At 50.8% G+C, this 19,696-nt stretch overlaps 9 protein-coding genes across 9 annotated transcripts; 5 read left to right on the forward strand and 4 right to left on the reverse strand.

Moving 5' to 3' along the window:
* Positions 1–23: 23 nt before the first annotated feature.
* N7477_006823 (alpha/beta hydrolase) lies at positions 24–937 on the forward strand (the record flags this gene model as incomplete). The annotated part of the gene is made up of 2 exons (XM_056968486.1): positions 24–420; positions 453–937. The coding sequence occupies 2 exons, from the start codon at positions 24–26 to the stop codon at positions 935–937; spliced, it is 882 nt and encodes a 293-aa protein (XP_056821282.1).
* Positions 938–1,269: 332 nt separating this feature from the next.
* Positions 1,270–2,950, reverse strand: N7477_006824 (proteasome regulatory particle lid subunit RPN5; the record flags this gene model as incomplete). Its single annotated transcript, XM_056968487.1, has 5 exons — positions 1,270–1,869; positions 1,924–2,412; positions 2,461–2,697; positions 2,753–2,809; positions 2,864–2,950. 5 exons carry the CDS (start codon positions 2,948–2,950, stop codon positions 1,270–1,272), a joined length of 1,470 nt encoding a protein of 489 aa, XP_056821283.1.
* A 963-nt stretch (positions 2,951–3,913) lies between these two features.
* On the forward strand, positions 3,914–5,642 carry N7477_006825 (putative siroheme synthase; the record flags this gene model as incomplete). Its single annotated transcript, XM_056968488.1, has 2 exons — positions 3,914–4,235; positions 4,291–5,642. The coding sequence occupies 2 exons, from the start codon at positions 3,914–3,916 to the stop codon at positions 5,640–5,642; spliced, it is 1,674 nt and encodes a 557-aa protein (XP_056821284.1).
* Positions 5,643–5,968: 326 nt separating this feature from the next.
* On the forward strand, positions 5,969–6,749 carry N7477_006826 (CIA30 family protein; the record flags this gene model as incomplete). Its single annotated transcript, XM_056968489.1, has 3 exons — positions 5,969–6,009; positions 6,057–6,509; positions 6,563–6,749. 3 exons carry the CDS (start codon positions 5,969–5,971, stop codon positions 6,747–6,749), a joined length of 681 nt encoding a protein of 226 aa, XP_056821285.1.
* A 94-nt stretch (positions 6,750–6,843) lies between these two features.
* Positions 6,844–9,183, reverse strand: N7477_006827 (putative C6 transcription factor (Gal4); the record flags this gene model as incomplete). Its single annotated transcript, XM_056968490.1, has 6 exons — positions 6,844–7,240; positions 7,292–7,821; positions 7,874–8,870; positions 8,919–9,013; positions 9,065–9,094; positions 9,151–9,183. The coding sequence occupies 6 exons, from the start codon at positions 9,181–9,183 to the stop codon at positions 6,844–6,846; spliced, it is 2,082 nt and encodes a 693-aa protein (XP_056821286.1).
* A 937-nt stretch (positions 9,184–10,120) lies between these two features.
* On the forward strand, positions 10,121–11,305 carry N7477_006828 (uncharacterized protein; the record flags this gene model as incomplete). Its single annotated transcript, XM_056968491.1, has 4 exons — positions 10,121–10,381; positions 10,484–10,768; positions 10,822–10,950; positions 11,000–11,305. 4 exons carry the CDS (start codon positions 10,121–10,123, stop codon positions 11,303–11,305), a joined length of 981 nt encoding a protein of 326 aa, XP_056821287.1.
* A 422-nt stretch (positions 11,306–11,727) lies between these two features.
* On the reverse strand, positions 11,728–12,279 carry N7477_006829 (60S ribosomal protein eL37; the record flags this gene model as incomplete). The annotated part of the gene is made up of 4 exons (XM_056968492.1): positions 11,728–11,867; positions 11,932–12,003; positions 12,139–12,201; positions 12,276–12,279. The coding sequence occupies 4 exons, from the start codon at positions 12,277–12,279 to the stop codon at positions 11,728–11,730; spliced, it is 279 nt and encodes a 92-aa protein (XP_056821288.1).
* A 421-nt stretch (positions 12,280–12,700) lies between these two features.
* slu7 (mRNA splicing protein SLU7) lies at positions 12,701–14,092 on the reverse strand (the record flags this gene model as incomplete). The annotated part of the gene is made up of 1 exon (XM_056968493.1): positions 12,701–14,092. One exon carries the CDS (start codon positions 14,090–14,092, stop codon positions 12,701–12,703), a length of 1,392 nt encoding a protein of 463 aa, XP_056821289.1.
* A 305-nt stretch (positions 14,093–14,397) lies between these two features.
* On the forward strand, positions 14,398–19,500 carry N7477_006831 (DNA-directed DNA polymerase zeta catalytic subunit REV3; the record flags this gene model as incomplete). The annotated part of the gene is made up of 2 exons (XM_056968494.1): positions 14,398–14,632; positions 14,687–19,500. 2 exons carry the CDS (start codon positions 14,398–14,400, stop codon positions 19,498–19,500), a joined length of 5,049 nt encoding a protein of 1,682 aa, XP_056821290.1.
* Between the last annotated feature and the right edge of the window lie 196 nt (positions 19,501–19,696).

Below are 19,696 nucleotides of genomic sequence, written 5' to 3' on the forward strand. Positions count from 1 at the left end.
TGGACGCACTCACTCTTTCCCCAATGTCCAAAGCCAGCACTCGTCTCTCGCTTCTCGCAGCCAATCTATCCAGTCAGTCTTTACCAATGGCGCCGAACCCTTCATCGACGCGCCAGCCGCTCAAGTTGCTCATGTTGCACGGCTACACTCAGTCCGGTGCCCTTTTCCACGCAAAGAGCCGCGCCCTCGTCAAACACATCCAGAAAGCATTCCCTCTACACGAGGTCGACGCCGTTTATCCCACTGGGCCGCTGCGTCTCAAAGCGAGTGATATCCCGGGCTATGAACCGTCCGACAATGCGGCAGAAGAGGAAACCGAGGCTTACGGCTGGTGGCGCCGGTCAAATACCGCAGACCCGCCATTATACCAGGGTATGGATGACGGACTTGCAGCCGTTGCCAAGGTGATTACCGAACAAGGTCCCTTTGACGGCGTGATTGGGTTCTCACAGGGGCGACTATGGCTGCGATGGTCGCGGCGTTGCTGGAGCCGGGTCGGAAAGAAGCATTCGAGCACTTTGAAAAAGATTCATCTGAAGGCGCTTCGGGCATTCCCTGGCCAACGGCTTTCGAACAGTTGCAAAATTCGCCGCTCAAGTTTGCGCTGTTGTATAGTGGATTCCGGGCGCCTGGGCCGAGGTATCGGGCATTTTACGAGCACCCACCTATTCAGACCCCGGCGTTGCATATCCTGGGGACTTTGGACTCGGTTGTGGATGAGTCGAAGAGTCAAGCATTGATGGATGCTTGTGCTGGGGAGCCGGAGAAAGATGGGTCGGTGATATTCCATCCTGGTGGTCACTTCGTGCCCAGTCAGCGGCCGTACCTCGATGCTGCAGTGCAATTTATTCGGAAGCAGTTGGAGAAGAACGAGATCGCCAACGGTGAGAAACCGAAGGACGAGGGAGATGTGAATGATATGGATGTGCCGTTCTGAAACATCTTAGAATGAGTATATACATTTGGGTGTATATCCTATATAGTTTAGATCTCTACGAACATAGACCATTTTCACACAGCTTCGAAGAATCTCACCACCAACAAAGGGTGGAAAGCCTTTGTATCTACGCAGAATGTTGAGGGATATGCGAGTGAGCCATAGACAATGTGTATCAATACAATTGAGCCCTAGAAATTTTTACTTTTAAGTTGCCCAGTGACCAGGCTACATACGTACGTGTAGGTCAATGAACTTCGACACCATGGTGTAACGATTAAGGGTCTACCGGTTATTTTACAAAGGCAGCATTCCCATCCGTCCCGAACAAATCAGCGAGCCTTAGCCTTCTCTTGAGAGGGCTGGATGCGAGCCATCATCTCCTCCTTGGTGATCAAGTGGTCGACCCGTTCCAACAGACCAAGCAAGCTCTTCATGTCACTGCTCCACTCGTTTAGCACATCATCCGCATCTCGGGGCTTAGCAAAGTTGACAAGTCGCGCAGGGCGGTCAATCTTAGCGTAGATGGTCTTCGAGCACACCAGCTCGCTGATATACTTCTCCGTCTCCTCCTCGGTCAGATCGAGAAGCTGGGTCAACCGGCCCATCTGGATACGGGTGTAGTACTTGGCAACCACACGCACGTTGTGCTCAATGACCCGCTTGCGCAGATCCTCCCATCTCCGGCTGGCCTGGTTCTCAGTGGACTGCTTGGCCTCGGCGTCAAATACATCGGTGCTGCACAGATGAGGACCGAACTGCTCGGCGACCATGGGCCAGCGCATAAGCTCTGGAATAGTGAAAAGCTTGATCAAACGAGCCTCTTCGGGGACCTGGGACAGGCGCGAGTCTTGTTGGATACGGTGCAGAAGGTCTGACTGCTCATTGTCGTATGGGGAAAGGACGATATAATAAACGATGCGAGCAAGGGACTGTCGTGCTTGTTAGTTTGTGAACAGTTCAAGTCAGGGTGATGGAACACATACTGCACGCAGGTGCTCGGGGTTCTTCGCGACAGCCTCGGTATCAAGTACTTCCCGGTAGTTCTTGCAAACATCGAGATACTTGTAGTCGTGGTTGGCAAGGGTGATCTGCTGGTCGTAGAAACGGAGCTTGAGGTCGGTCACATCGTCGTCCACCTCCATCGGCGGCTCATCTGGTCCACGGGTCTTCTCACGCTCTTCCGCTTGCTTCTTGAGCTTCTCGATTTCCTCAGCACTCTTCTTAGGCTTGCGGTTGAAATACCGCTTGTTAATCTTGCGGATCAGGATTGAAGCCTGCGTCCAGTCTCCACGCTCGATACACAATCCAACCTGCTCCAGGATGAACTCTGTCTTTTCCCTTCGTGTCATCGATCCAAAGGTCTCCACTTGCAGCTCGCACAGAATATCGGCCGCGGCGGTAAGGTCACCTTGTGTTTTCTTGATGTTTGAAAGGATCCGGGTCACGCGGGCACGCTCGACTTCAACGAAGATCTGCTTCTGTTAGAAGCATCCAACAAAAGGATGGGACGGCAAACATACCTTGCCCTCGGTGACTGTCCGCAAAGTCTCAATAACGGATAGCTTGACATCCACGCTAGGAGTGTCATCAAGGAACTTCATCACCGCCTGCACCATCCTCGTCGTGGCCTGCTTGAGCTGGGCATGTTTCTTGGAGAGGAGGAGCACTTGGTCATTGAGGAGATTCCAGTCGCCGGAGTTCTTGGCGATGGTGACGATGGCGATTAGGAGGCGCGATGTAGAGGCAAGGTCGGAGGCCTGGTCCAGAGAGTTAGTGTGCACTTGGATGTTGGTGGAATGGAACAGATCTTACCTGTCTTGTCTGCTTCTCCAATACCAACAGCTTGTCGATGGCACCCTGAACATCGGTCTACAGATTTTCATGTTAGAGTTTACTTGGAGCTCTGAGAGACGCAGACCGTACCTTTGCGAGGGTCTCAGCCTCCGGGATGACCTTGTCGGCCTCCTTTGTGAAGTCCTTCTCGGGCTTCAACAGGCCGCCGTCAGACATGGTGACGAGTGTAAATAAAGTTCGTTCGAGGTCGTGAGACAATGGTATCAAAGTAAGAATGGAACTCAGATGACACGACGGTGTACCGAGGAAGCAATTCGTGGATGCAGGGCAGGAGATGATGACGCCGGAGCTCTGGGGCGTGTTTCCGCCCTTGGCTGAGCTGCAGCTCCGCCGCACGTGACCAGATCAACACTTAGCTTCAATATGGTCAAGTCGATCAAGGTTGCATTTTATTTTACTGGGAAGTTTTCTCCGAAGCTTTTGCCCTTTCCAGATATATACTTGAGGTTTCTGATCAATGGTCTATTAGGGCTAGATGATATGATTGTAGATCAAGTCTTCATTCATTTCAGATTCAAAGGACTTCATTAAGACTGGCTTGTCGTGAGCAAGATTCAAACATCTCTGCATTTGTTTGGGGCTTCGAACTTTGACTAGCCTCAAGCACCACTCCTTTTTAGAACAGATATGAAGTGCAATTCTGGCTGCCTTAGGATTCAGGAACCAGATTAGCTAAGCCTCCAAAGCACGCAATTTTGCTCTAAGCCGCTTCGGGATTTGCAGATGTATAGAAAAATTTCCGTCAAATCCCATCGTCGATCTCTATGTGCGCAGTCTGCTACTGATAACTGCGCCCCTGTTTGATCACCAATCTCAACACAACCCAGGACTATCGCCCGCAATTTCTGCAGGGTGGCGCGACAATCGTGAACAGGGTCCTTATCAGCGGTTATCACCAATCGTGACTGGCCTTTTACTCACTCCGGAGTATTTCCTCTTTCTCCGCGGAAACGTCGAGGAATTGTGCATAGGTTGTGCCAGCCTATCCAGGCTCTACTTCAATCATTCGGGACAAATTATATCTGAGTTCCTCCTAGCTTGCTTGTTGAACAGGCTTGGAGCATTAATTCGAACCCCACGATTTGGAGGGGCAACCTACAGTTTGCGGCACACGACATTATGAAGGACGCCTCAAGTGACTTCGGCCCATCGCCATTGATGGCTGCATGGGATGCCCAATCCCAGGTTCATTTAATTGTCGGTGCCAATCCTTTGGCTGCTGCTCGATGCGCCAAGGTTCTTGAAGCCGGCGCAAAGCCCGTTATCATTGCGCCAGAGACGGCCGACATGCATTTTACCTTGACAGAACACATTAACAATGGCTCTGCTCAATGGGTGCGTCGGGAGTTTCAGGATGATGATCTGACCAACCTGGGCAGAGAGGAAGTTGATCGCGTAGTGGACACGGTTTTCGTCACTTTGGGTGGCAACAATCAATTAGGTAGGTCCTCTCAATAATCTCATGCGCGATGCACTGATGCTAACGAGGGTTTCAGCCTCTCATATCTCAAAAATGTGCCGGCGTCTTAGGATTCCAATCAATGTGTCTGATGCCCCGGAACTATGCTCATTCACCCTGCTTTCAACTTACTCAGATGGCCCGCTGCATATTGGAATTACCACTTCTGGCCGCGGTTGCAAGCTTGCCTCGAGACTACGACGCGAGATTGCTGCTTTTCTTCCCGCAAACCTGGGCTCTGCTATTGATCGGCTTGGCGCCGTGAGGCGGAAGCTCTGGGAGGAGGATAATGCGGCTGGACTTGGTGAGGTGGCAGCAGAGTGCGACGACGACGATACGGCAGGCCAGGCCCACACCTTCAATTCCCTGGTCACGGAAGGCGATGTCGCTGCTGCAAAATCAAGACGGATGCGCTGGTTGTCACAGATCTGCGAATACTGGCCGCTCCGGAAGCTGAGCTCTATTACCGACGCCGATATCGACACCATCTTGAAAGCATATTCGTCTGGGAGGGAAGACCCACAAGATGCCAATGGAATCAATGGCGTCTCGAAGAAAGGCAAAATCATACTTGCTGGTTCCGGTCCTGGATACCCGGACTTGCTCACTCGTGCCACATACAATGCTATCCAGAGTGCAGATATTATTCTGGCTGACAAGCTCGTCCCAGCTCCAGTTTTGGACTTGATTCCTCGCAGGACAGAAGTCCATATTGCGCGCAAGTTCCCGGGAAATGCCGATCAGGCACAGGAAGAGCTTCTGCAGATGGGCCTCGCTGCGCTGAAGAAAGGACAGCAGGTGCTTCGATTGAAGCAGGGTGACCCCTACCTCTATGGCCGCGGGGCTGAAGAGTTCGAGTTCTTCCGTGGTGAGGGCCATATTCCTGTGGTGCTACCTGGCATCACTAGCGCCATGAGCGCATCTCTTTTCGCGGACATCCCCGCGACTCATCGCGGCGTCTCTGATCAGGTGTTGGTCTGTACAGGAACTGGCAGGAAAGGCGCCGCCCCCAATCCGCCTATCTATATCCCTACCCAGACTGTGGTTTTCTTGATGGCCCTTCACCGCTTGTCGGCCCTTATCGAGTCCCTTACTGCATACCCCGCTGAGGACACCATACGCTCCAGAACCCTCTGGCCCAAGGAGACCCCTTGCGCAATTATTGAGCGTGCATCCTGTCCTGACCAGCGTGTAATCCGTTCAACGTTGGAACACGTCTGCATGGCCTTCGAAGCCGCTGGCTCACGGCCACCGGGCTTGCTGGTGGTTGGTGCCAGCTGCCATGTCCTTCACAACCCGGACGGCCAAAAATGGGTGATTGAGGAAGGATTCCATGGATTGGACGAACTCCACGGAGAGAAGGATACGGTATTGACGCCCTCGGAATGAGTATTTATTGGAGGGAATATGCATAAGCATAAGCATGATTCAGAGCGACCGAGTTGGACGATCGTGTACATAGACAGGATTCAGATACCCCATGTGTAAATGTGAACAAGAATAATTGATTATTTACCATCAACATGATACCTATAGACAGAAACTACTTGGTGTTGCTGTTTAAAGTACTGTAACAATGCCATTCAACTGAAGAAACAAAAAAGGAAGTATAGATCGATCCGATCGGCAATGACGCCATCTTCGCGCGACACCGCCTCCGCACCAGAATCTCCATAATTCATCTTCAACGCATCACAGAGCATTCAACAAACACCATGGCGCCAACATCACACCTTCCTCTTTTCGGTGGAATCCGGTGCGTTTGAATATTCCATCCCAATGATTCCATTTAACACCTTGCAGAGCCTGGGATTCCAAGGACTGGACCTCCTCGGATGACCGCGTCCGCGGCGGTGCCTCCCACTCAACCCTCACTTGCTCTCCGTCCTCTCTGGTGGCCAAGTTCCATGGTAACCTCGATATCACCACCCTCGGTGGCGCAGGCTTTGCTTCACAGCGTACGACCGGCGAAGACCGTACCTGGAACTTGTCGCGCTACGATGGCATTGAACTTGTCATCGACCACGCAGATAACAAGCTCTACACCCTTACTCTGAAGGATGAGATTCTTCCTAAGCGACCCGATGGTCGCGAGCAGAGTACTTTGAGTTGGGAGTTTGATTTCCGGGCCGAGGGACGCACGACCATATTTGTGAAGTGGAGCGATTTCCGTCCCACGTATCGCGGCAAGGAGAAGAAGGACGTTGAACCGTTGGATTTAAAGAATATTAAGAGATTCAGTATCATGATAAGGAGGTATATCACTATTCTTTTCTTTCATATTGCGGGCTGGTATTGACTGCTTCTAGTTTCTTTGGTGAGCAAGACGGCGACTTCGAACTTGGCGTTGTCTCAATCGCGGCTTTGCGAACTGAACGTTACTCGGACAACCCCGATGAGGCGAGTGAGGAGGAAGAATTCGATGAGAAGACTGATGCTGATCGGCGCGGGCGTCGGGGGCTGTTTGGGTGGTTGACTCGATGTCTCGGGGTTTAAAATCATCAAAACTACGCAATTAGGAATTATGCAATTTCGGGTATTTACGAAATAAAAATGTTCATATTATCCCATACCATCTCAAAAACGATTACTATTGATTGGGAAAGTTCACCCACTCTGAAAAGTCCATGCCTCCAGGAGTAGGCATCTGCTGCTCGATCGGGAATAGGCTGCCCCCAAAGCCGGGGTCGTTGAAAAGCTGCTCCGGGAATGGCATGAAGCCCTGCTGATGCTGTTGTGGCATCTGCTGCTGGGGATTCCGAGGTTGAACCTCGAATCCAAACTCGCTCATCATTCCAGATGGCGAGCCAAGCAGTCGGTTGATCACTTCCGAGCATCGAGCAGCGAATCGGTTTGTGCCGAATGATGGGTGGTTCAAAAGGGCTTTCGTAGTCTCGATGTCCTGTAGCCAGCTTGAGGCGTCGGGGTTTGAGGGGTCAGTCGTGAGGAAGACGACAGGAATGAGGCCGGCTTGGAAAAGGAAGTATCTGTAGAGTATGAGAGAGGTTCGTATTGAGTGAGAGGGGAGGGAAACATACAGCATATACCAAGCTCCTAGTCTCGTGCAAATATGGCTATCCATGTATTCCGAGATGGAGGCAATTGTCAGACGCGCATTCTGTAGACAGCGCATCCGGCACTCTGTCTCGCACGGGTCTTCGACTCCTCCTTCGGAGGAAACTGATGATCCATCGGAGCTACCACTGTGGGGTGCCCAGCGCCGAGCTGCCCAACGGAGCAAAATCGGGCGGTAGATGAGAATAATCAGGTTCCAATTTCGCCAGAGCATGCGGTTGCGAACGAGTGCGAGATTGTCGGCATCTGGATGTGAGGGATGCATAGCAAGGGGTTGTAAAGGATAGTGGAAGTATGAAGGCAGCCCGTTGTACCAATCTTCCATGGGTTTCTGGAGATTTAGGGTTTCTTCGGGCGTGATGCTAGGGGTTGAGATAAGACGCTGATAGACGCTATTGGTGATGAGATGGAACCGGGATTGTGCTATCAAGCCAGAGTAGAGGGTCGGGCCGAGTGATTCAGAAGGTAGTGAGGTTGTTGCTGGGGTCAGAGCCTTGATAGAAGTCAGATGTGTTTCTGCCGCCGTTGTTGCAGTTTATACATACGTCGTCTTGAATGTTAAGAACTTGCTTGGCGTCCATCACAGTTTCATCCGGTAGAAGAATTGGTCTGCCAAAGGTTTTGGCGGCGCCGCTGTCGAAGATGAAGACTCCCCACCATAACCGGCGTCGCATTTCCCTCTGGAGAAGACTGATCTTCCAGCCGTGGAATTCTTTGTGAAGACCAAGGCTCATGGCCATGCGAACCGCCAGTCCTAGGTAGTTCCAACCAGTATTGGGCTTGTTCCGTTTTTGAGCATAGTTGCTTAGCAGCAGCAAGGCTTGAACCAGGGTAAGATTACCGGTCTCGAAGACAGATGCATGTTGCAGGCACGTTCGGGCTTCTTGATAAAATGTAATGTCAAGATCTGAGCTGTCGTCACCGATACTCCAAGCGCCAAGCGCTAGGATAGTGTTTAGTAAGATCTGCCAGGCTGTGCCATGCGGACGCAGAGATGGGTCATTGAACTGGGCTCGAAAGGTAGGTTCGTGAACAAAAGGGTAGCTGGAGTGATAGTTGAGGAAGTATGCATCAATGAATGCTTGCTCAATCAAGCCAGAAGGTGCACTTTCAAGAAGCTGTGCTTTAAGCGGGACGCCACCTGAGCTTGCGGAGCGGACTGGAATGTTCAAGTCAAATCCGTGGTCGAACAGTGCTCTGAGCGGCACCACGCTGGAAGAAGCCCCAAAGTAGCCCGCCCCTTCGGGCTTGATCGACAAGGCGGCCATGCCATCTGTTAGGTCACCAAAGGTCAATTCTTTCTCAGCCCAGTCAAATCCATCGGCCTGCTGCGGTAGAGCCTCTGGGGCAGGCTCGGTTCGCTCCGCTTCGGGTCTAGCAGGGGTTGAATGTCTGGAAGAAGTCTGGGATGAAGGAGCCTGTGGCGGAGCTGGTTGGTTTGACAAGAGAGAACGAAGAGTCGCATCCAGATCTCCCCCAGGAAATAGTCTGCTTAAAGCGGTCTCAAATGATGAAAGGCGATCTTCAACATATGTCAAGTGTCTACCAGACGTTAGTCTTCCATGTTTTTGAGCCTGATTGATCACATACTGTCGCGTGAGAGGACTTCTTGACACTTTCGGGCTATATTTGCATTCCTTGTTCAATTGTCGACATTGCACGCAAGTCGGGCGCTCTTTAGAGCACTTGGTGATAATTAGCTAATTATACATGGCCTAGTCCATGAAGGAACATACCCTTGACTTCCGCAGGCGGCATTCATCGCACTATACCTCATCAGTTCAAGCGGAACCAAGTACATGGGCATCCAGTCAATACATACAGCGAACGAATGGGAATCCCGAGTGCTAGCCATACTTATCGAGGCAAGCCGGATTGTTTAGATCGTGTGTACAATGCGCTCTGATCATGACAATCCACGATAGTCATCTGCTATGAAGTCAGTCTATCGGATCATCTGTGTCTTATCCGCGATAATCCGCGATAGGTGTCGCGCGACTTTGGGTACGCGGATGTATAGCAAATCCCATGGCGACATCGGGAATGCGTCTACCGTACGGCGGCTGGAGGGCAACCTCGGACATGGTATAGAGAAACTCACGATTGGCGCTAAAGCGAACATCGATCCACTCCGAGCAGGCAGACTTGCAATGCGATGAGGATGCCACCTTCAAAGCTCCCCTCAATGGGTGGGGAAACGGTCATGTGATAAGCGGAAAAAATCTCACGTGTGCCTAAGGCAGAGAATCGCATTGGGCATTTTGTACTTGTGATTCTAGATTGCAATAATCATGTAAAGAAACTGTGAACAGTTGAAATTGCTGGTGATCGCATCCAGCTCACAAAAATTGAGTAAACAGGGGTATTTTTCCGACCTAGTTTACAGTTACGCAGATCGACGTATCAGATATATATCGCTGACTTGCTTAAAACACCGAAAGCCAAGCTTTTTCTTGCAAGTAAGTAGAAAGATATAGGCAAAAGTATCTTTGAGCGTTGTCAAAGCGAGGAGACGATTATTTAGAGCACTTTACCGGGATATATAGGAAAGAACATGCAAGGGTGATGGCTGTTGGAAGTTCATCGCGTGCAACAGCTTTGATATTCTTGGCGCGGAACGTGAGGGCGGCCAATCATGTCCCCGCATACATTTTTTTCTTTTCCACAATCTCTAGACTCATGTGCATAATACAAGAGAACTCGAGTCATCAAGAAGCAGGGAAATTCGATTGAGAGTCCAGGATATCAGAAAGTTCTTATTGCCCTTGAGTCCAAGGATCTGAGGCGCCATTATGCCGTCGCAACCCCCGTTTCCGCCGCTCCTCGCGCCATATCTATCAACCCAGCCAGAGGCATCGCTCACACTAGTCTCCTCCATACTTGGCGCAACATCAAATTGGCTGGTGCTAAGATTTCTTCATGCATCATTGAGCACTTCGTCAACCCTCAATGTTTCCCTTGGATTGGGAGACTCGCACAATGGAACCAAGAAGGTTGTGCTCGTGAGCTTTTTGCGCAGCTGGGAGTTTTGGAGAGCAGAAGCCAAACGATTGGTAGGTCTTGATAAATAGTCTTCCCTTGAAGATGGCTGGACATGCTGAATTTTGAACATGGAGTCATTGATTATGAGCACACGTCATATTAACAACTACTAGGGTCTTGATCTTGCTCGTTTGGCAGATAAGAAACAGTTCGCATTTGTGGACGGCCTTTCAGAGCTATTCTCTGCGCCTCAAACGGCAAGTACTATGCCGAATGTATCTTCGGTTGCAAGTGGCCCGACGCGCACATCTCTTCCACTTCGGTCCCAGCCTGGTGCTGTGCCTGGGAGAGGACCTCCCTTAGCAGCATCTGCATCAGCCATGAATAACGGCGATGCCGCCCACAGCCAGACTCAGCAAGGTATTGCGAAGAAACTCCATTTCTCTGGACGAGGCATTGTAGCCCTCGATGCACTCGAGGAGAGATTGCATCGGTGATCCAAATGCAAAAGGGATCAATGGAGGATGGAGAAGAGTTACTGCTTATTGTCGACCAACCGGATTGCCTGCTTGCCGCTACGGGACCGGTGATGGGAATCGGTGCTACGGAAATGGCGGAGTGGGTTTCGGGTCTACAACAGGTAAGTCCATGAAGACGAATGGACCAAGCGAGGGCTGACGTTGTTACAGCATGTGCACGCGACAATCGTCACTCTGGCTGCTGATTCCCCGCTGATCCACAATGCATCCACATCTGGGCATCAAACGGCTACGCCAGTAGAGTCGGAGCATGCCGCATTAGCTATCAGTTTGGCGCATCGGGCAAGGTCGGTCATGCAGCTCCGGACCCTGGAGACAGGAGCCGCAAGAGACGTGAGTGGCGTGCTCAGGATCAGCCGGGGAGGTGGCGCAGACGATTCTCTGGAAGAGAGGGAGTTGCTGTACTATATCCAGCGGGATGGTGGGTTGACAGTGTTTGGGCGTGGGGAGTCGTGAGATTGGGTACTAAATATTAGTTTTTTCAAAATGCAGAAACAATTTCCATGAGAAGAATCTGGGCCAGTAGCCAGATCCCCCAGAAGAGAACCGAGTAGGAAGAGAGATATCTTCACATTTGAACTGTCACGACATGGTATATTCGCCAGCCATAAACGAGGAAAAAGGAAATTCATGCATGGTTTCCCTTTATTTTATGCCTTTTCACCCCGCGCAAAAACACATTCCAAATTTTTCCCATGCGATACGGGGATCGACTTCACACCAACTCCACGGGAAAGCGTTCAATACTTCGGAATTGCCAGTTGCATTTCGAGTTAGTCTATCTCGCGATGCTAGGCCATGTCATGCCAGGATGTCACCCCTCATATTCTTTTCCAGCCTCTCCGAAAACGAAAACGCGACGCCGAATCGGAAAATATTTAAGCGGTCTGGGGGCCACGGGCGCCCTTGGGGGTACCGGTCTGGAAGCCGTTCAAGAAGCGGCGGTGGACATCACGCAGGGAGCGCATGCGGCCGGAGCCGGTGGTCTTGCGGCGCTTGGCCTTCTCGCTCCAGTTGACTATTGCGACAGAAGTGTAAGCCTGGGTTTCTCCACTATCTTCAAGGTGTGAGGGTGTGCGTACACTTGCGGGTCTTAGCAGAAGGGTAGCCACAGTTGGCACAGGTGGACTTCTGGATGTGGAAAGACCGCTTGCCTATTGTCGAAGAGAACACTATCAGTAATCGTGTCCGAGGAGATGTCCAGCCATGGTATCCTGATCGCCCATTTCCATTCTCGATGTATGTTTGCGACTTCGGGACCGGATTGACAAGGATTGTGGAATACTAACCACAGCGGCGGCACAGAGTGTGCGTCTTGTTGTGGCGCTTTCCGAAGCTGGAGGTACCCTTAGCTGTGGTGGTTGTTAGTCTCGAGTGTTTCGACGGTGCGGAGATTTGCGGTGCGAGGCTTCGACTTCGAACGTACTCATCTTGAATTAAGGGAACTGTAGGAAACGAAGGGTCAGTAAATGGGGACGGGTAGAAGGCGTAGAGAGCGCCGGGACAGCATGCAAGCGTACCTGGCAATTCCGTTGAAGGGCTGTTGTCGGTGTCGTCGTCGCTAGGCGTATCGAAACTTCCCGCTGGGTGGTGATGTGTCGGCTAAGCGAGATGTGGGCGAGTCACGGGATACCAGGGCACAAACCCTGTCCCGTGATCCGACATCATGTGACGTTCAAATGGAGACCAAATATATCACGTGATGACGATCAGGATCCAACTATACACATTAATCATTCGATGCCCCAGACTTGAAAATAGTTCAATACTTCAATCTTGTACATTGATTTGTGCAGTATGACAGGGGTATTTTGGTACAACTAAACGCCAGAAATTCACATGCTAGAAGAATCATTTCTCGTCTTTTCCGATGAAGTTGGCCATCGGATCATCCGCAGCCAGCCGACTGCGCTTGTAAGATTCCATCTCTTCCTCAGTGATCCCGGATTTCAGCTCCTCGATCGTCCGCTTCTTTCCATTCATTGGATCCTGCTCTTGACCAACTGTGCTGACAGGCTCGGGCTTATGATTTTCTTGAGTAGGCTCTTCTTCATCTCCCCCAGTCAGCATCAGCATGTTACCCTCTTCTTCAAACGCCTTCTTTCCGTCCTCGCCAGTACAGTAGCTGTTTTTGACTGTAGAGTAACAGCATGCATAGCCCCACTTGAACTCAAACCACCAACTGCCGAAGACAGAAGTATGGTTATTGGGCATGACATCTTCAGCGTACTTGGACTTGATAGCATTCTTGGGTGCACCCTTGATAGCACCGCTCTCATCGTACTCAACGAATCGCTCGTTCTCAACAACCATGGTGTCTCGTAAAGGACTTGGCTGAAGATGCTCACTGCCTCCATATTTCTCCAAAAGGGCTTTGCGGTGAGCCTCGCGTTTGGTATCACTCTCTTTCTGTTCTTTCTTCCGAAGCACCTCTCCTGATGTGGGGTTGGCCTGAAGATGAATTTGGGACATGCCTTTCTCCTGGGAATCCCAGGCGTACTGCTGAGCCTTTTCAAATTCGGCCGCGTCGCCGGAGGCTCGGACAAAGTTCTCTTCAGCCACAAGGGCAGACGCCTGATCATCTTGTGCACCCATATCCACCATGCGTCGAGTCTTTGGATCGTATTTCGCGGAATCAAGGTCGAGATTAAGCAGATATTTAGCGGTGTCTTCTCGGATCCGAAGGTTGCGCGTGGCTGTGCTTTGTTGCCGACCCATGTCGGATTCTTCGGCGTATCGAATATCTTCCTCCAGACCCTCATTCTCGTCATCCCCGTCCATCAGCTTCTTCAGGTCTGCGCCTTCTTTTGCGGAGCGCTTCATCGACTCCAGCTCTTCGTATTCGTCGACAACTTGGCGGTACTCGCTGGCATCGTAGCCATTCCACCGATCTCTTTTAGCATCCCAGCCCATGTCAACCTTTTGGATAACCTCGTCGGCCTCAATATTCTTCCCAGTCCATTTGGCACCCTGCTTTCGGGGTCGACTCAGGCATTCTTTGGTTTTATGGGTCATTGCGCCGCAGTTCTCACATGCGCCTTTGCGGTATTTGGTCGCTGCCGGACCCGCGCGTTTTCCTCGGTCGTACCACTTGGACTGGTCTTGGGTAGTCTTGTTCAGACGTTGATGCTCGAGATAGTCGTTGCCTGAATCATCGTCGACGTAGAACGGCTTTTTCGAGATGAAGGAGGGAATGTATTCGTTGCGCTCCTTGGACGCCACATCGGCCGGTTTGCGCGACATTGTGGTGACGCAAATAACTATGAACAGACCAGCTGCCAAAAGTGGTATGGGAATGGGGAAAAAGATAAAAAAAAATAGCTCCCGTTACACCGCGGCGAGGGATATGAGATCAAAGTAAGACGCCTAAGGTTGGAAATAAGTGGTCATGTGACCTGGCGTACCGGGCGCGTTGTGTAATGCGGGCGCATACCTCAAGTTCTCATTAAGGCGCGTTGCTCTCGCCGACGAAACATGTTTTCATGGAACACAGCTCCAAGCCTCAGACGAAATGTTGCTGATGCCCCCGGCTCAAAAAAACCAGCCTGATGGAGCCTTTTCGCGTGCGTCTCAACTGCATCGATCACTACCAGGCGACCGCGTCGGAGCTCGACCCTGCGTTGCCCTTTCGAGATGGTGCCTCTGAAAAAGATTTCAGGCCAAAAGTGCCTGTGATACGGGTGTTTGGCGCGACTGAGACTGGCCAACGGGTATGCGTTCATGTCCATGGCGTATTCCCATATCTGTATGTCGAATACAATGGTTCTTTAGCACCCGAAGCAGGTAAGTTCAATACTAGCGTGATTAAGATAATCTCTGCTAATTTATAACTTTCAGTCAATTCGGCCATACGCACCCTCCACCTCTCAATAGACCATGCCTTGGCGGTTAGCTATCATCGCAACGCCTACGACCGGAAAACCGCATACGTCGCACATATTTCCTTGGTCAAAGGGATCCCCTTCTATGGCTATCACGTCGGCTACCGGTTCTTCTTCAAGGTTTACCTCCTCAATCCTTTCTCTTCTGGCCGACTTGCCGATCTTCTCCATCAGGGTGCGGTGATGAAACGCCCATTACAACCATACGAAGCCCACATGCAATTCGTTCCGCAATGGATGTGCGACTACAATTTGTACGGGTGTGCATATATGGATTGCGAAAAGGTGAAATTTCGTTCACCCGTACCAGAGTATCTGGAGTTAGTCAATCCCGACCATCGATGGCATGACCGCTCTATCCGTCCCGAAGACATACTCGATGACCCGGCCCTCCAAAAACAGAGCCATTGTCCACTAGAGGTGGACGTCTGCGTACAGGACATTCTCAATAGATTTGATGTCAAAGAACGTCCCCTGCACCATGACTTTAGCGAGCTTTTGAGACCCGTTGCCTTCAACGAACGCCTTGTTCCCAGCGTGGCTGGACTTTGGCAGGACGAGACCCGGCGACGTAAGAAACGAATGGGTATAACGGACCCCGGCAGCACCCCTTTCAAACCGGAAGAACTGATTTCGATGTCTGCTGATCCTAGAAATCAATCTAAGGGAGGCTGGGTACATGAGGACGAGTTTCAAGAGTTGGCCTCACAACTGGCTAAGGAAGAACGGCGAGCTGATGGCGACACGGATACATCATTTGAAATATTCACGAATTTCGAAAAAGAACAGGAATGGATTCAAACCGCCTTGAATAGCGTGGAGGATTTCTACCCAGACAGACTGGACAAGTCAAAACAGAGTTTTCGCCAGGAATTGGATGAATTGGCCAGAGTTTCCGTTGATGAAGACCTTGCGCGATCTTCTCAGCCTGATGGGCAATATCTGTCAGATGATGAGCATAGTATCAAAGAAGACATCAACGAGGAGCCCAGGGTCATTGAAGATCATGATATTCAAGAAAGTTTCTACGATGGTGTATTTGACGACATTTTTCAACCACATGATGACGCACCCGAGGAGCTCGTGCAAGGGGGCATCTCGAAATATCCTTACGACGAATTGACAAGCGATTCACCTGTATCGAGGCCAAAACCGAGCTATGAAGACCACAGTATGGACGGAAATGTTAATAGTATCCTTAAAAGGAGTTTCACTGATCTTGCTCATCACGACCGCCCATCAGGGAAAAAGCCGAGATTCTGGAGCAACCCAGGCTTGTCTGAAAAGAACAATCGCGGTAGCTTGGGCGAGGTGAACCCGAATCTGGATTCGAAACCTCTGTCATCACAACCCACATCATCTTCGTCTCAAAAGACAGTTCGGCCAAGATCTCACATGCCTCTATCCAGCAGTCGATTGAACTATCCCGTTGTCAAAGATCCCTATGACCCTTTGACGATTTCACGGTTTAGCCAAGATGATGGCCCATCGAAGAAGGGAAATAAATCTTCACAGCACCTACCATGCTCTTTCCCAAGTGGATCTGCCACCAGTTCTTCAGAGAATGGCGGCGGTGGAGCAATCTCTTCTATTCCTCGGTCTTCTACCACTGTAGTAGAATCGGTTGCTCTCAATTCGCATGTCGCCAAGATCAAGGAGAATCTGTGCGACTCCTTCAGTTTTCCTGAAAACACGACTGTCTCTCTTTTCAGGTTCCCCGCCCCTGGCAAAACTGAGGTTACTTCGACAATGCATGACAATCACCGCCCATCTGTTGTCTATCAAAAGGCATATTACAGCAATGAGACAGATGTTCCTGAAAGACCACGACAATACGCCGGGCGAGAATTTCGATTAGAAAGCGACACAGTGCACTACCTCCCAGAATTCGACCTATCAGCAAATCACCCGGCCATGTTTGGTCTACAATCACCGATTACCTTTGATCGGGAAAAACAAGAAAAGGTCGACCAGGAATTGCGGGAATCTTGCACCGCAAGAACGTGGAAATTTGCACCGGTTCCTCCTAGCCGGTCTGAAGTTGTCGAGTGGTTTAATAACCTCCACGCGTCTCAAGATTCCACCTCATCTAAGCCCGCAATTGCCAATGCCGAAGCGAGGCCTGAAGCAATGTCACAGATCGAAGGACCAACACAAAAGCCCCACGGGTTCAAATACTCTCAAAAGGCGAAGACTACCAGCGTCGAGCACCAAGCCCAGTACATGAGCACAATGAGCTTGGAAGTACATGTGAATACTCGCGGTGCTTTCTCGGCACACCCCGCGGAGGATGAAATTTCATGTATCTTCTGGGGTCTTCACTCTGAAGACGAGGATATCGAGGTCAATAGCCACCTACCTGGTGTCCACATCGGAATGATCTACCAAGGCGAAGGCGAAAGACCCGAATCCAAGATCTCGAAAGCGCTCAAGATCGATATGGAAAATGAACCCACAGAGCTTGACATGATCAATCGTCTGGTAGATATCGTGCGCTACCACGACCCGGACATTATGATTGGGTATGAAGTTCACAATGGCTCCTGGGGCTATGTCATTGAGCGAGCTAGGAAAAAGTATGATTTCGACCTCACCGCGGAACTTTCCCGAGTAAAGTCGCAGTCTCACGGCAAGTTTGGACGGGAAGAGGAGCGTTGGGGTGCTGATCACACCTCTTCCGTACAGATAACTGGCCGACATGTCATCAATATTTGGCGTGCGATGAGGGGTGAGATGAATCTGCTAGGATATACCATGGAGAACGTCGTCTTCCATTTGCTTCATCGACGGATACCACACTACTCGGCTAAGGATCTCACAAAGTGGTATCAGAGCGGGAAGCCTCGCAACGTTTATAAGGTTGTGGAGTATTTTACATCGCGCATGCAGATGAATCTGGAAATCCTCGAGGCCAATGAATTGATCCCGCGGACAAGCGAGCAGGCTCGTTTGTTGGGAATCGATTTCTCTTCGGTCTACTTCCGAGGCTCTCAATTCAAAGTCGAGTCGCTCATGTTCCGAATTGCCAAACCCGAGAACTATCTGCTGGTATCGCCTAGCCGAAAACAAGTTGGCCAACAGAACGCCCTGGAGTGTCTCCCCCTGGTCATGGAACCGCAAAGCGACTTTTACACCAGCCCGCTGGTGGTTCTTGATTTCCAATCCCTCTATCCGAGTGTGATGATCGCGTATAACTACTGCTATTCGACTTTCTTGGGAAGGGCATCACAGTGGCGTGGCCGAGACAAGATGGGCTTCATGGATTACAAGCGTCAGCCAAGGTTGCTGGAACTGCTCAAAGACAAAATCAACTTCTCACCGAACGGCATGATGTATGCGAAGCAAGAAGTGCGCCAATCCCTGTTAGCAAAGATGCTTACGGAAATCCTTGAGACTCGTGTGATGGTCAAGACGGGTATGAAGGCAGACAAAGATGATAAGATTCTTCAACGTCTATTGAACAATCGTCAGTTGGCCCTCAAGCTTATCGCGAACGTCACATATGGTTATACGTCTGCATCTTTCTCGGGTAGAATGCCTTGCTCCGAGATTGCAGACAGTATCGTACAGTCTGGCCGTGAAACACTGGAGAAGGCTATTGCCTTTATTCACTCGGTGGAACGATGGGGTGCTGAGGTGGTATATGGCGACACTGACAGCTTATTCGTCTATCTCAAAGGCCGCACTCGCGATCAAGCTTTTGATATTGGCGAGGAAATTGCACAAGCAGTAACAGGTATGAATCCTCGCCCGGTGAAGCTCAAATTCGAGAAAGTCTACCACCCCTGCGTCCTTCTGGCCAAGAAGCGATACGTCGGCTTCAAATACGAGCACCGGGACCAGAAAGAGCCCGAGTTCGACGCCAAGGGCATCGAGACTGTGCGACGCGATGGAACACCTGCAGAACAGAAAATCGAAGAGAAAGCTCTGAAGATTCTGTTCCGAACAGCAGACTTGAGTCAAGTGAAGTCTTATTTCCACCGCCAATGCAGCAAAATCATGCAGGGCCGTGTCTCCATCCAGGATTTCTGTTTTGCCCGAGAGGTCCGGCTAGGAACATACAGCGATCGTGGCCAGCTCCCCGCGGGTGCGATGATCAGCACAAAGCGCATGCTTGAGGACCCTCGCCAAGAGCCTCAGTACGGTGAGCGCGTGCCCTACGTTGTCATCACCGGTGCACCGGGCTCACGTCTCATCGATCGGTGTGTGGCGCCCGAGGAACTCTTGCACGACGCTCAGCTCGACCTCGACGCTGAATACTATATCACCAAGAACTTGATCCCACCTCTGGAGCGCATTTTCAACTTGGTGGGCGCCAACGTGCGTCAGTGGTATGATGAAATGCCCAAGGTCCAACGGATTCGTCGCGTCGAGGCGGCTTCTTCTTTAACTGGTCCGAACAAAGGACTTGGCACGCTGAAAAAGACTCTAGAGTCATATATGCGCTCATCGTCTTGCATCCTTTGTAAAGCCAAGCTGTCCGATGCCACTGTGCCTGTATGTGGTGATTGTTTGCAAAATCCCCACCTTGCCCTACTGGACGTTGTCTCGCGGCTACAGCGGGCGGAGAAACGTGTCGTTGACCTTGAAGCTGTGTGTCGGTCCTGCATGGGCGTGCCGGCTGGTGATGAGATTCGCTGCGATAGCATGGATTGTCCTGTGTATTACTCTCGTACCCGGGATGCGGCGCACTGGCGACATTCTCGGGCTGTCCTCGAGCCTGTCGTGGAACTGCTAGAAAAGAAAGGAGATGAGGGGTTGGATTGGTGATAATCTAGATTCTGGAGTTCGTTCCTGTTCTGATAGTGAAGGATGGCGTTGGAAATACCCTACATGATGCATTTTACTTTTTCGAACTGGTTGATAATTGAATTGAAATGATTTTGACTTGTGACAAAACTACCCATTGAAAGAGGCACCCTTCCAACTTTTCTGGTAAGTAATGCTTTTTTTGTCACTTTACTAG

Source organism: Penicillium maclennaniae (assembly GCF_028827695.1).
Source record: "Penicillium maclennaniae strain IBT 15551 chromosome Unknown utg000006l:1.0-2513246.0:1.0-2515036.0, whole genome shotgun sequence".
In the NCBI taxonomy this organism is placed as follows: Eukaryota; Fungi; Ascomycota; class Eurotiomycetes; order Eurotiales; family Aspergillaceae; genus Penicillium; species Penicillium maclennaniae.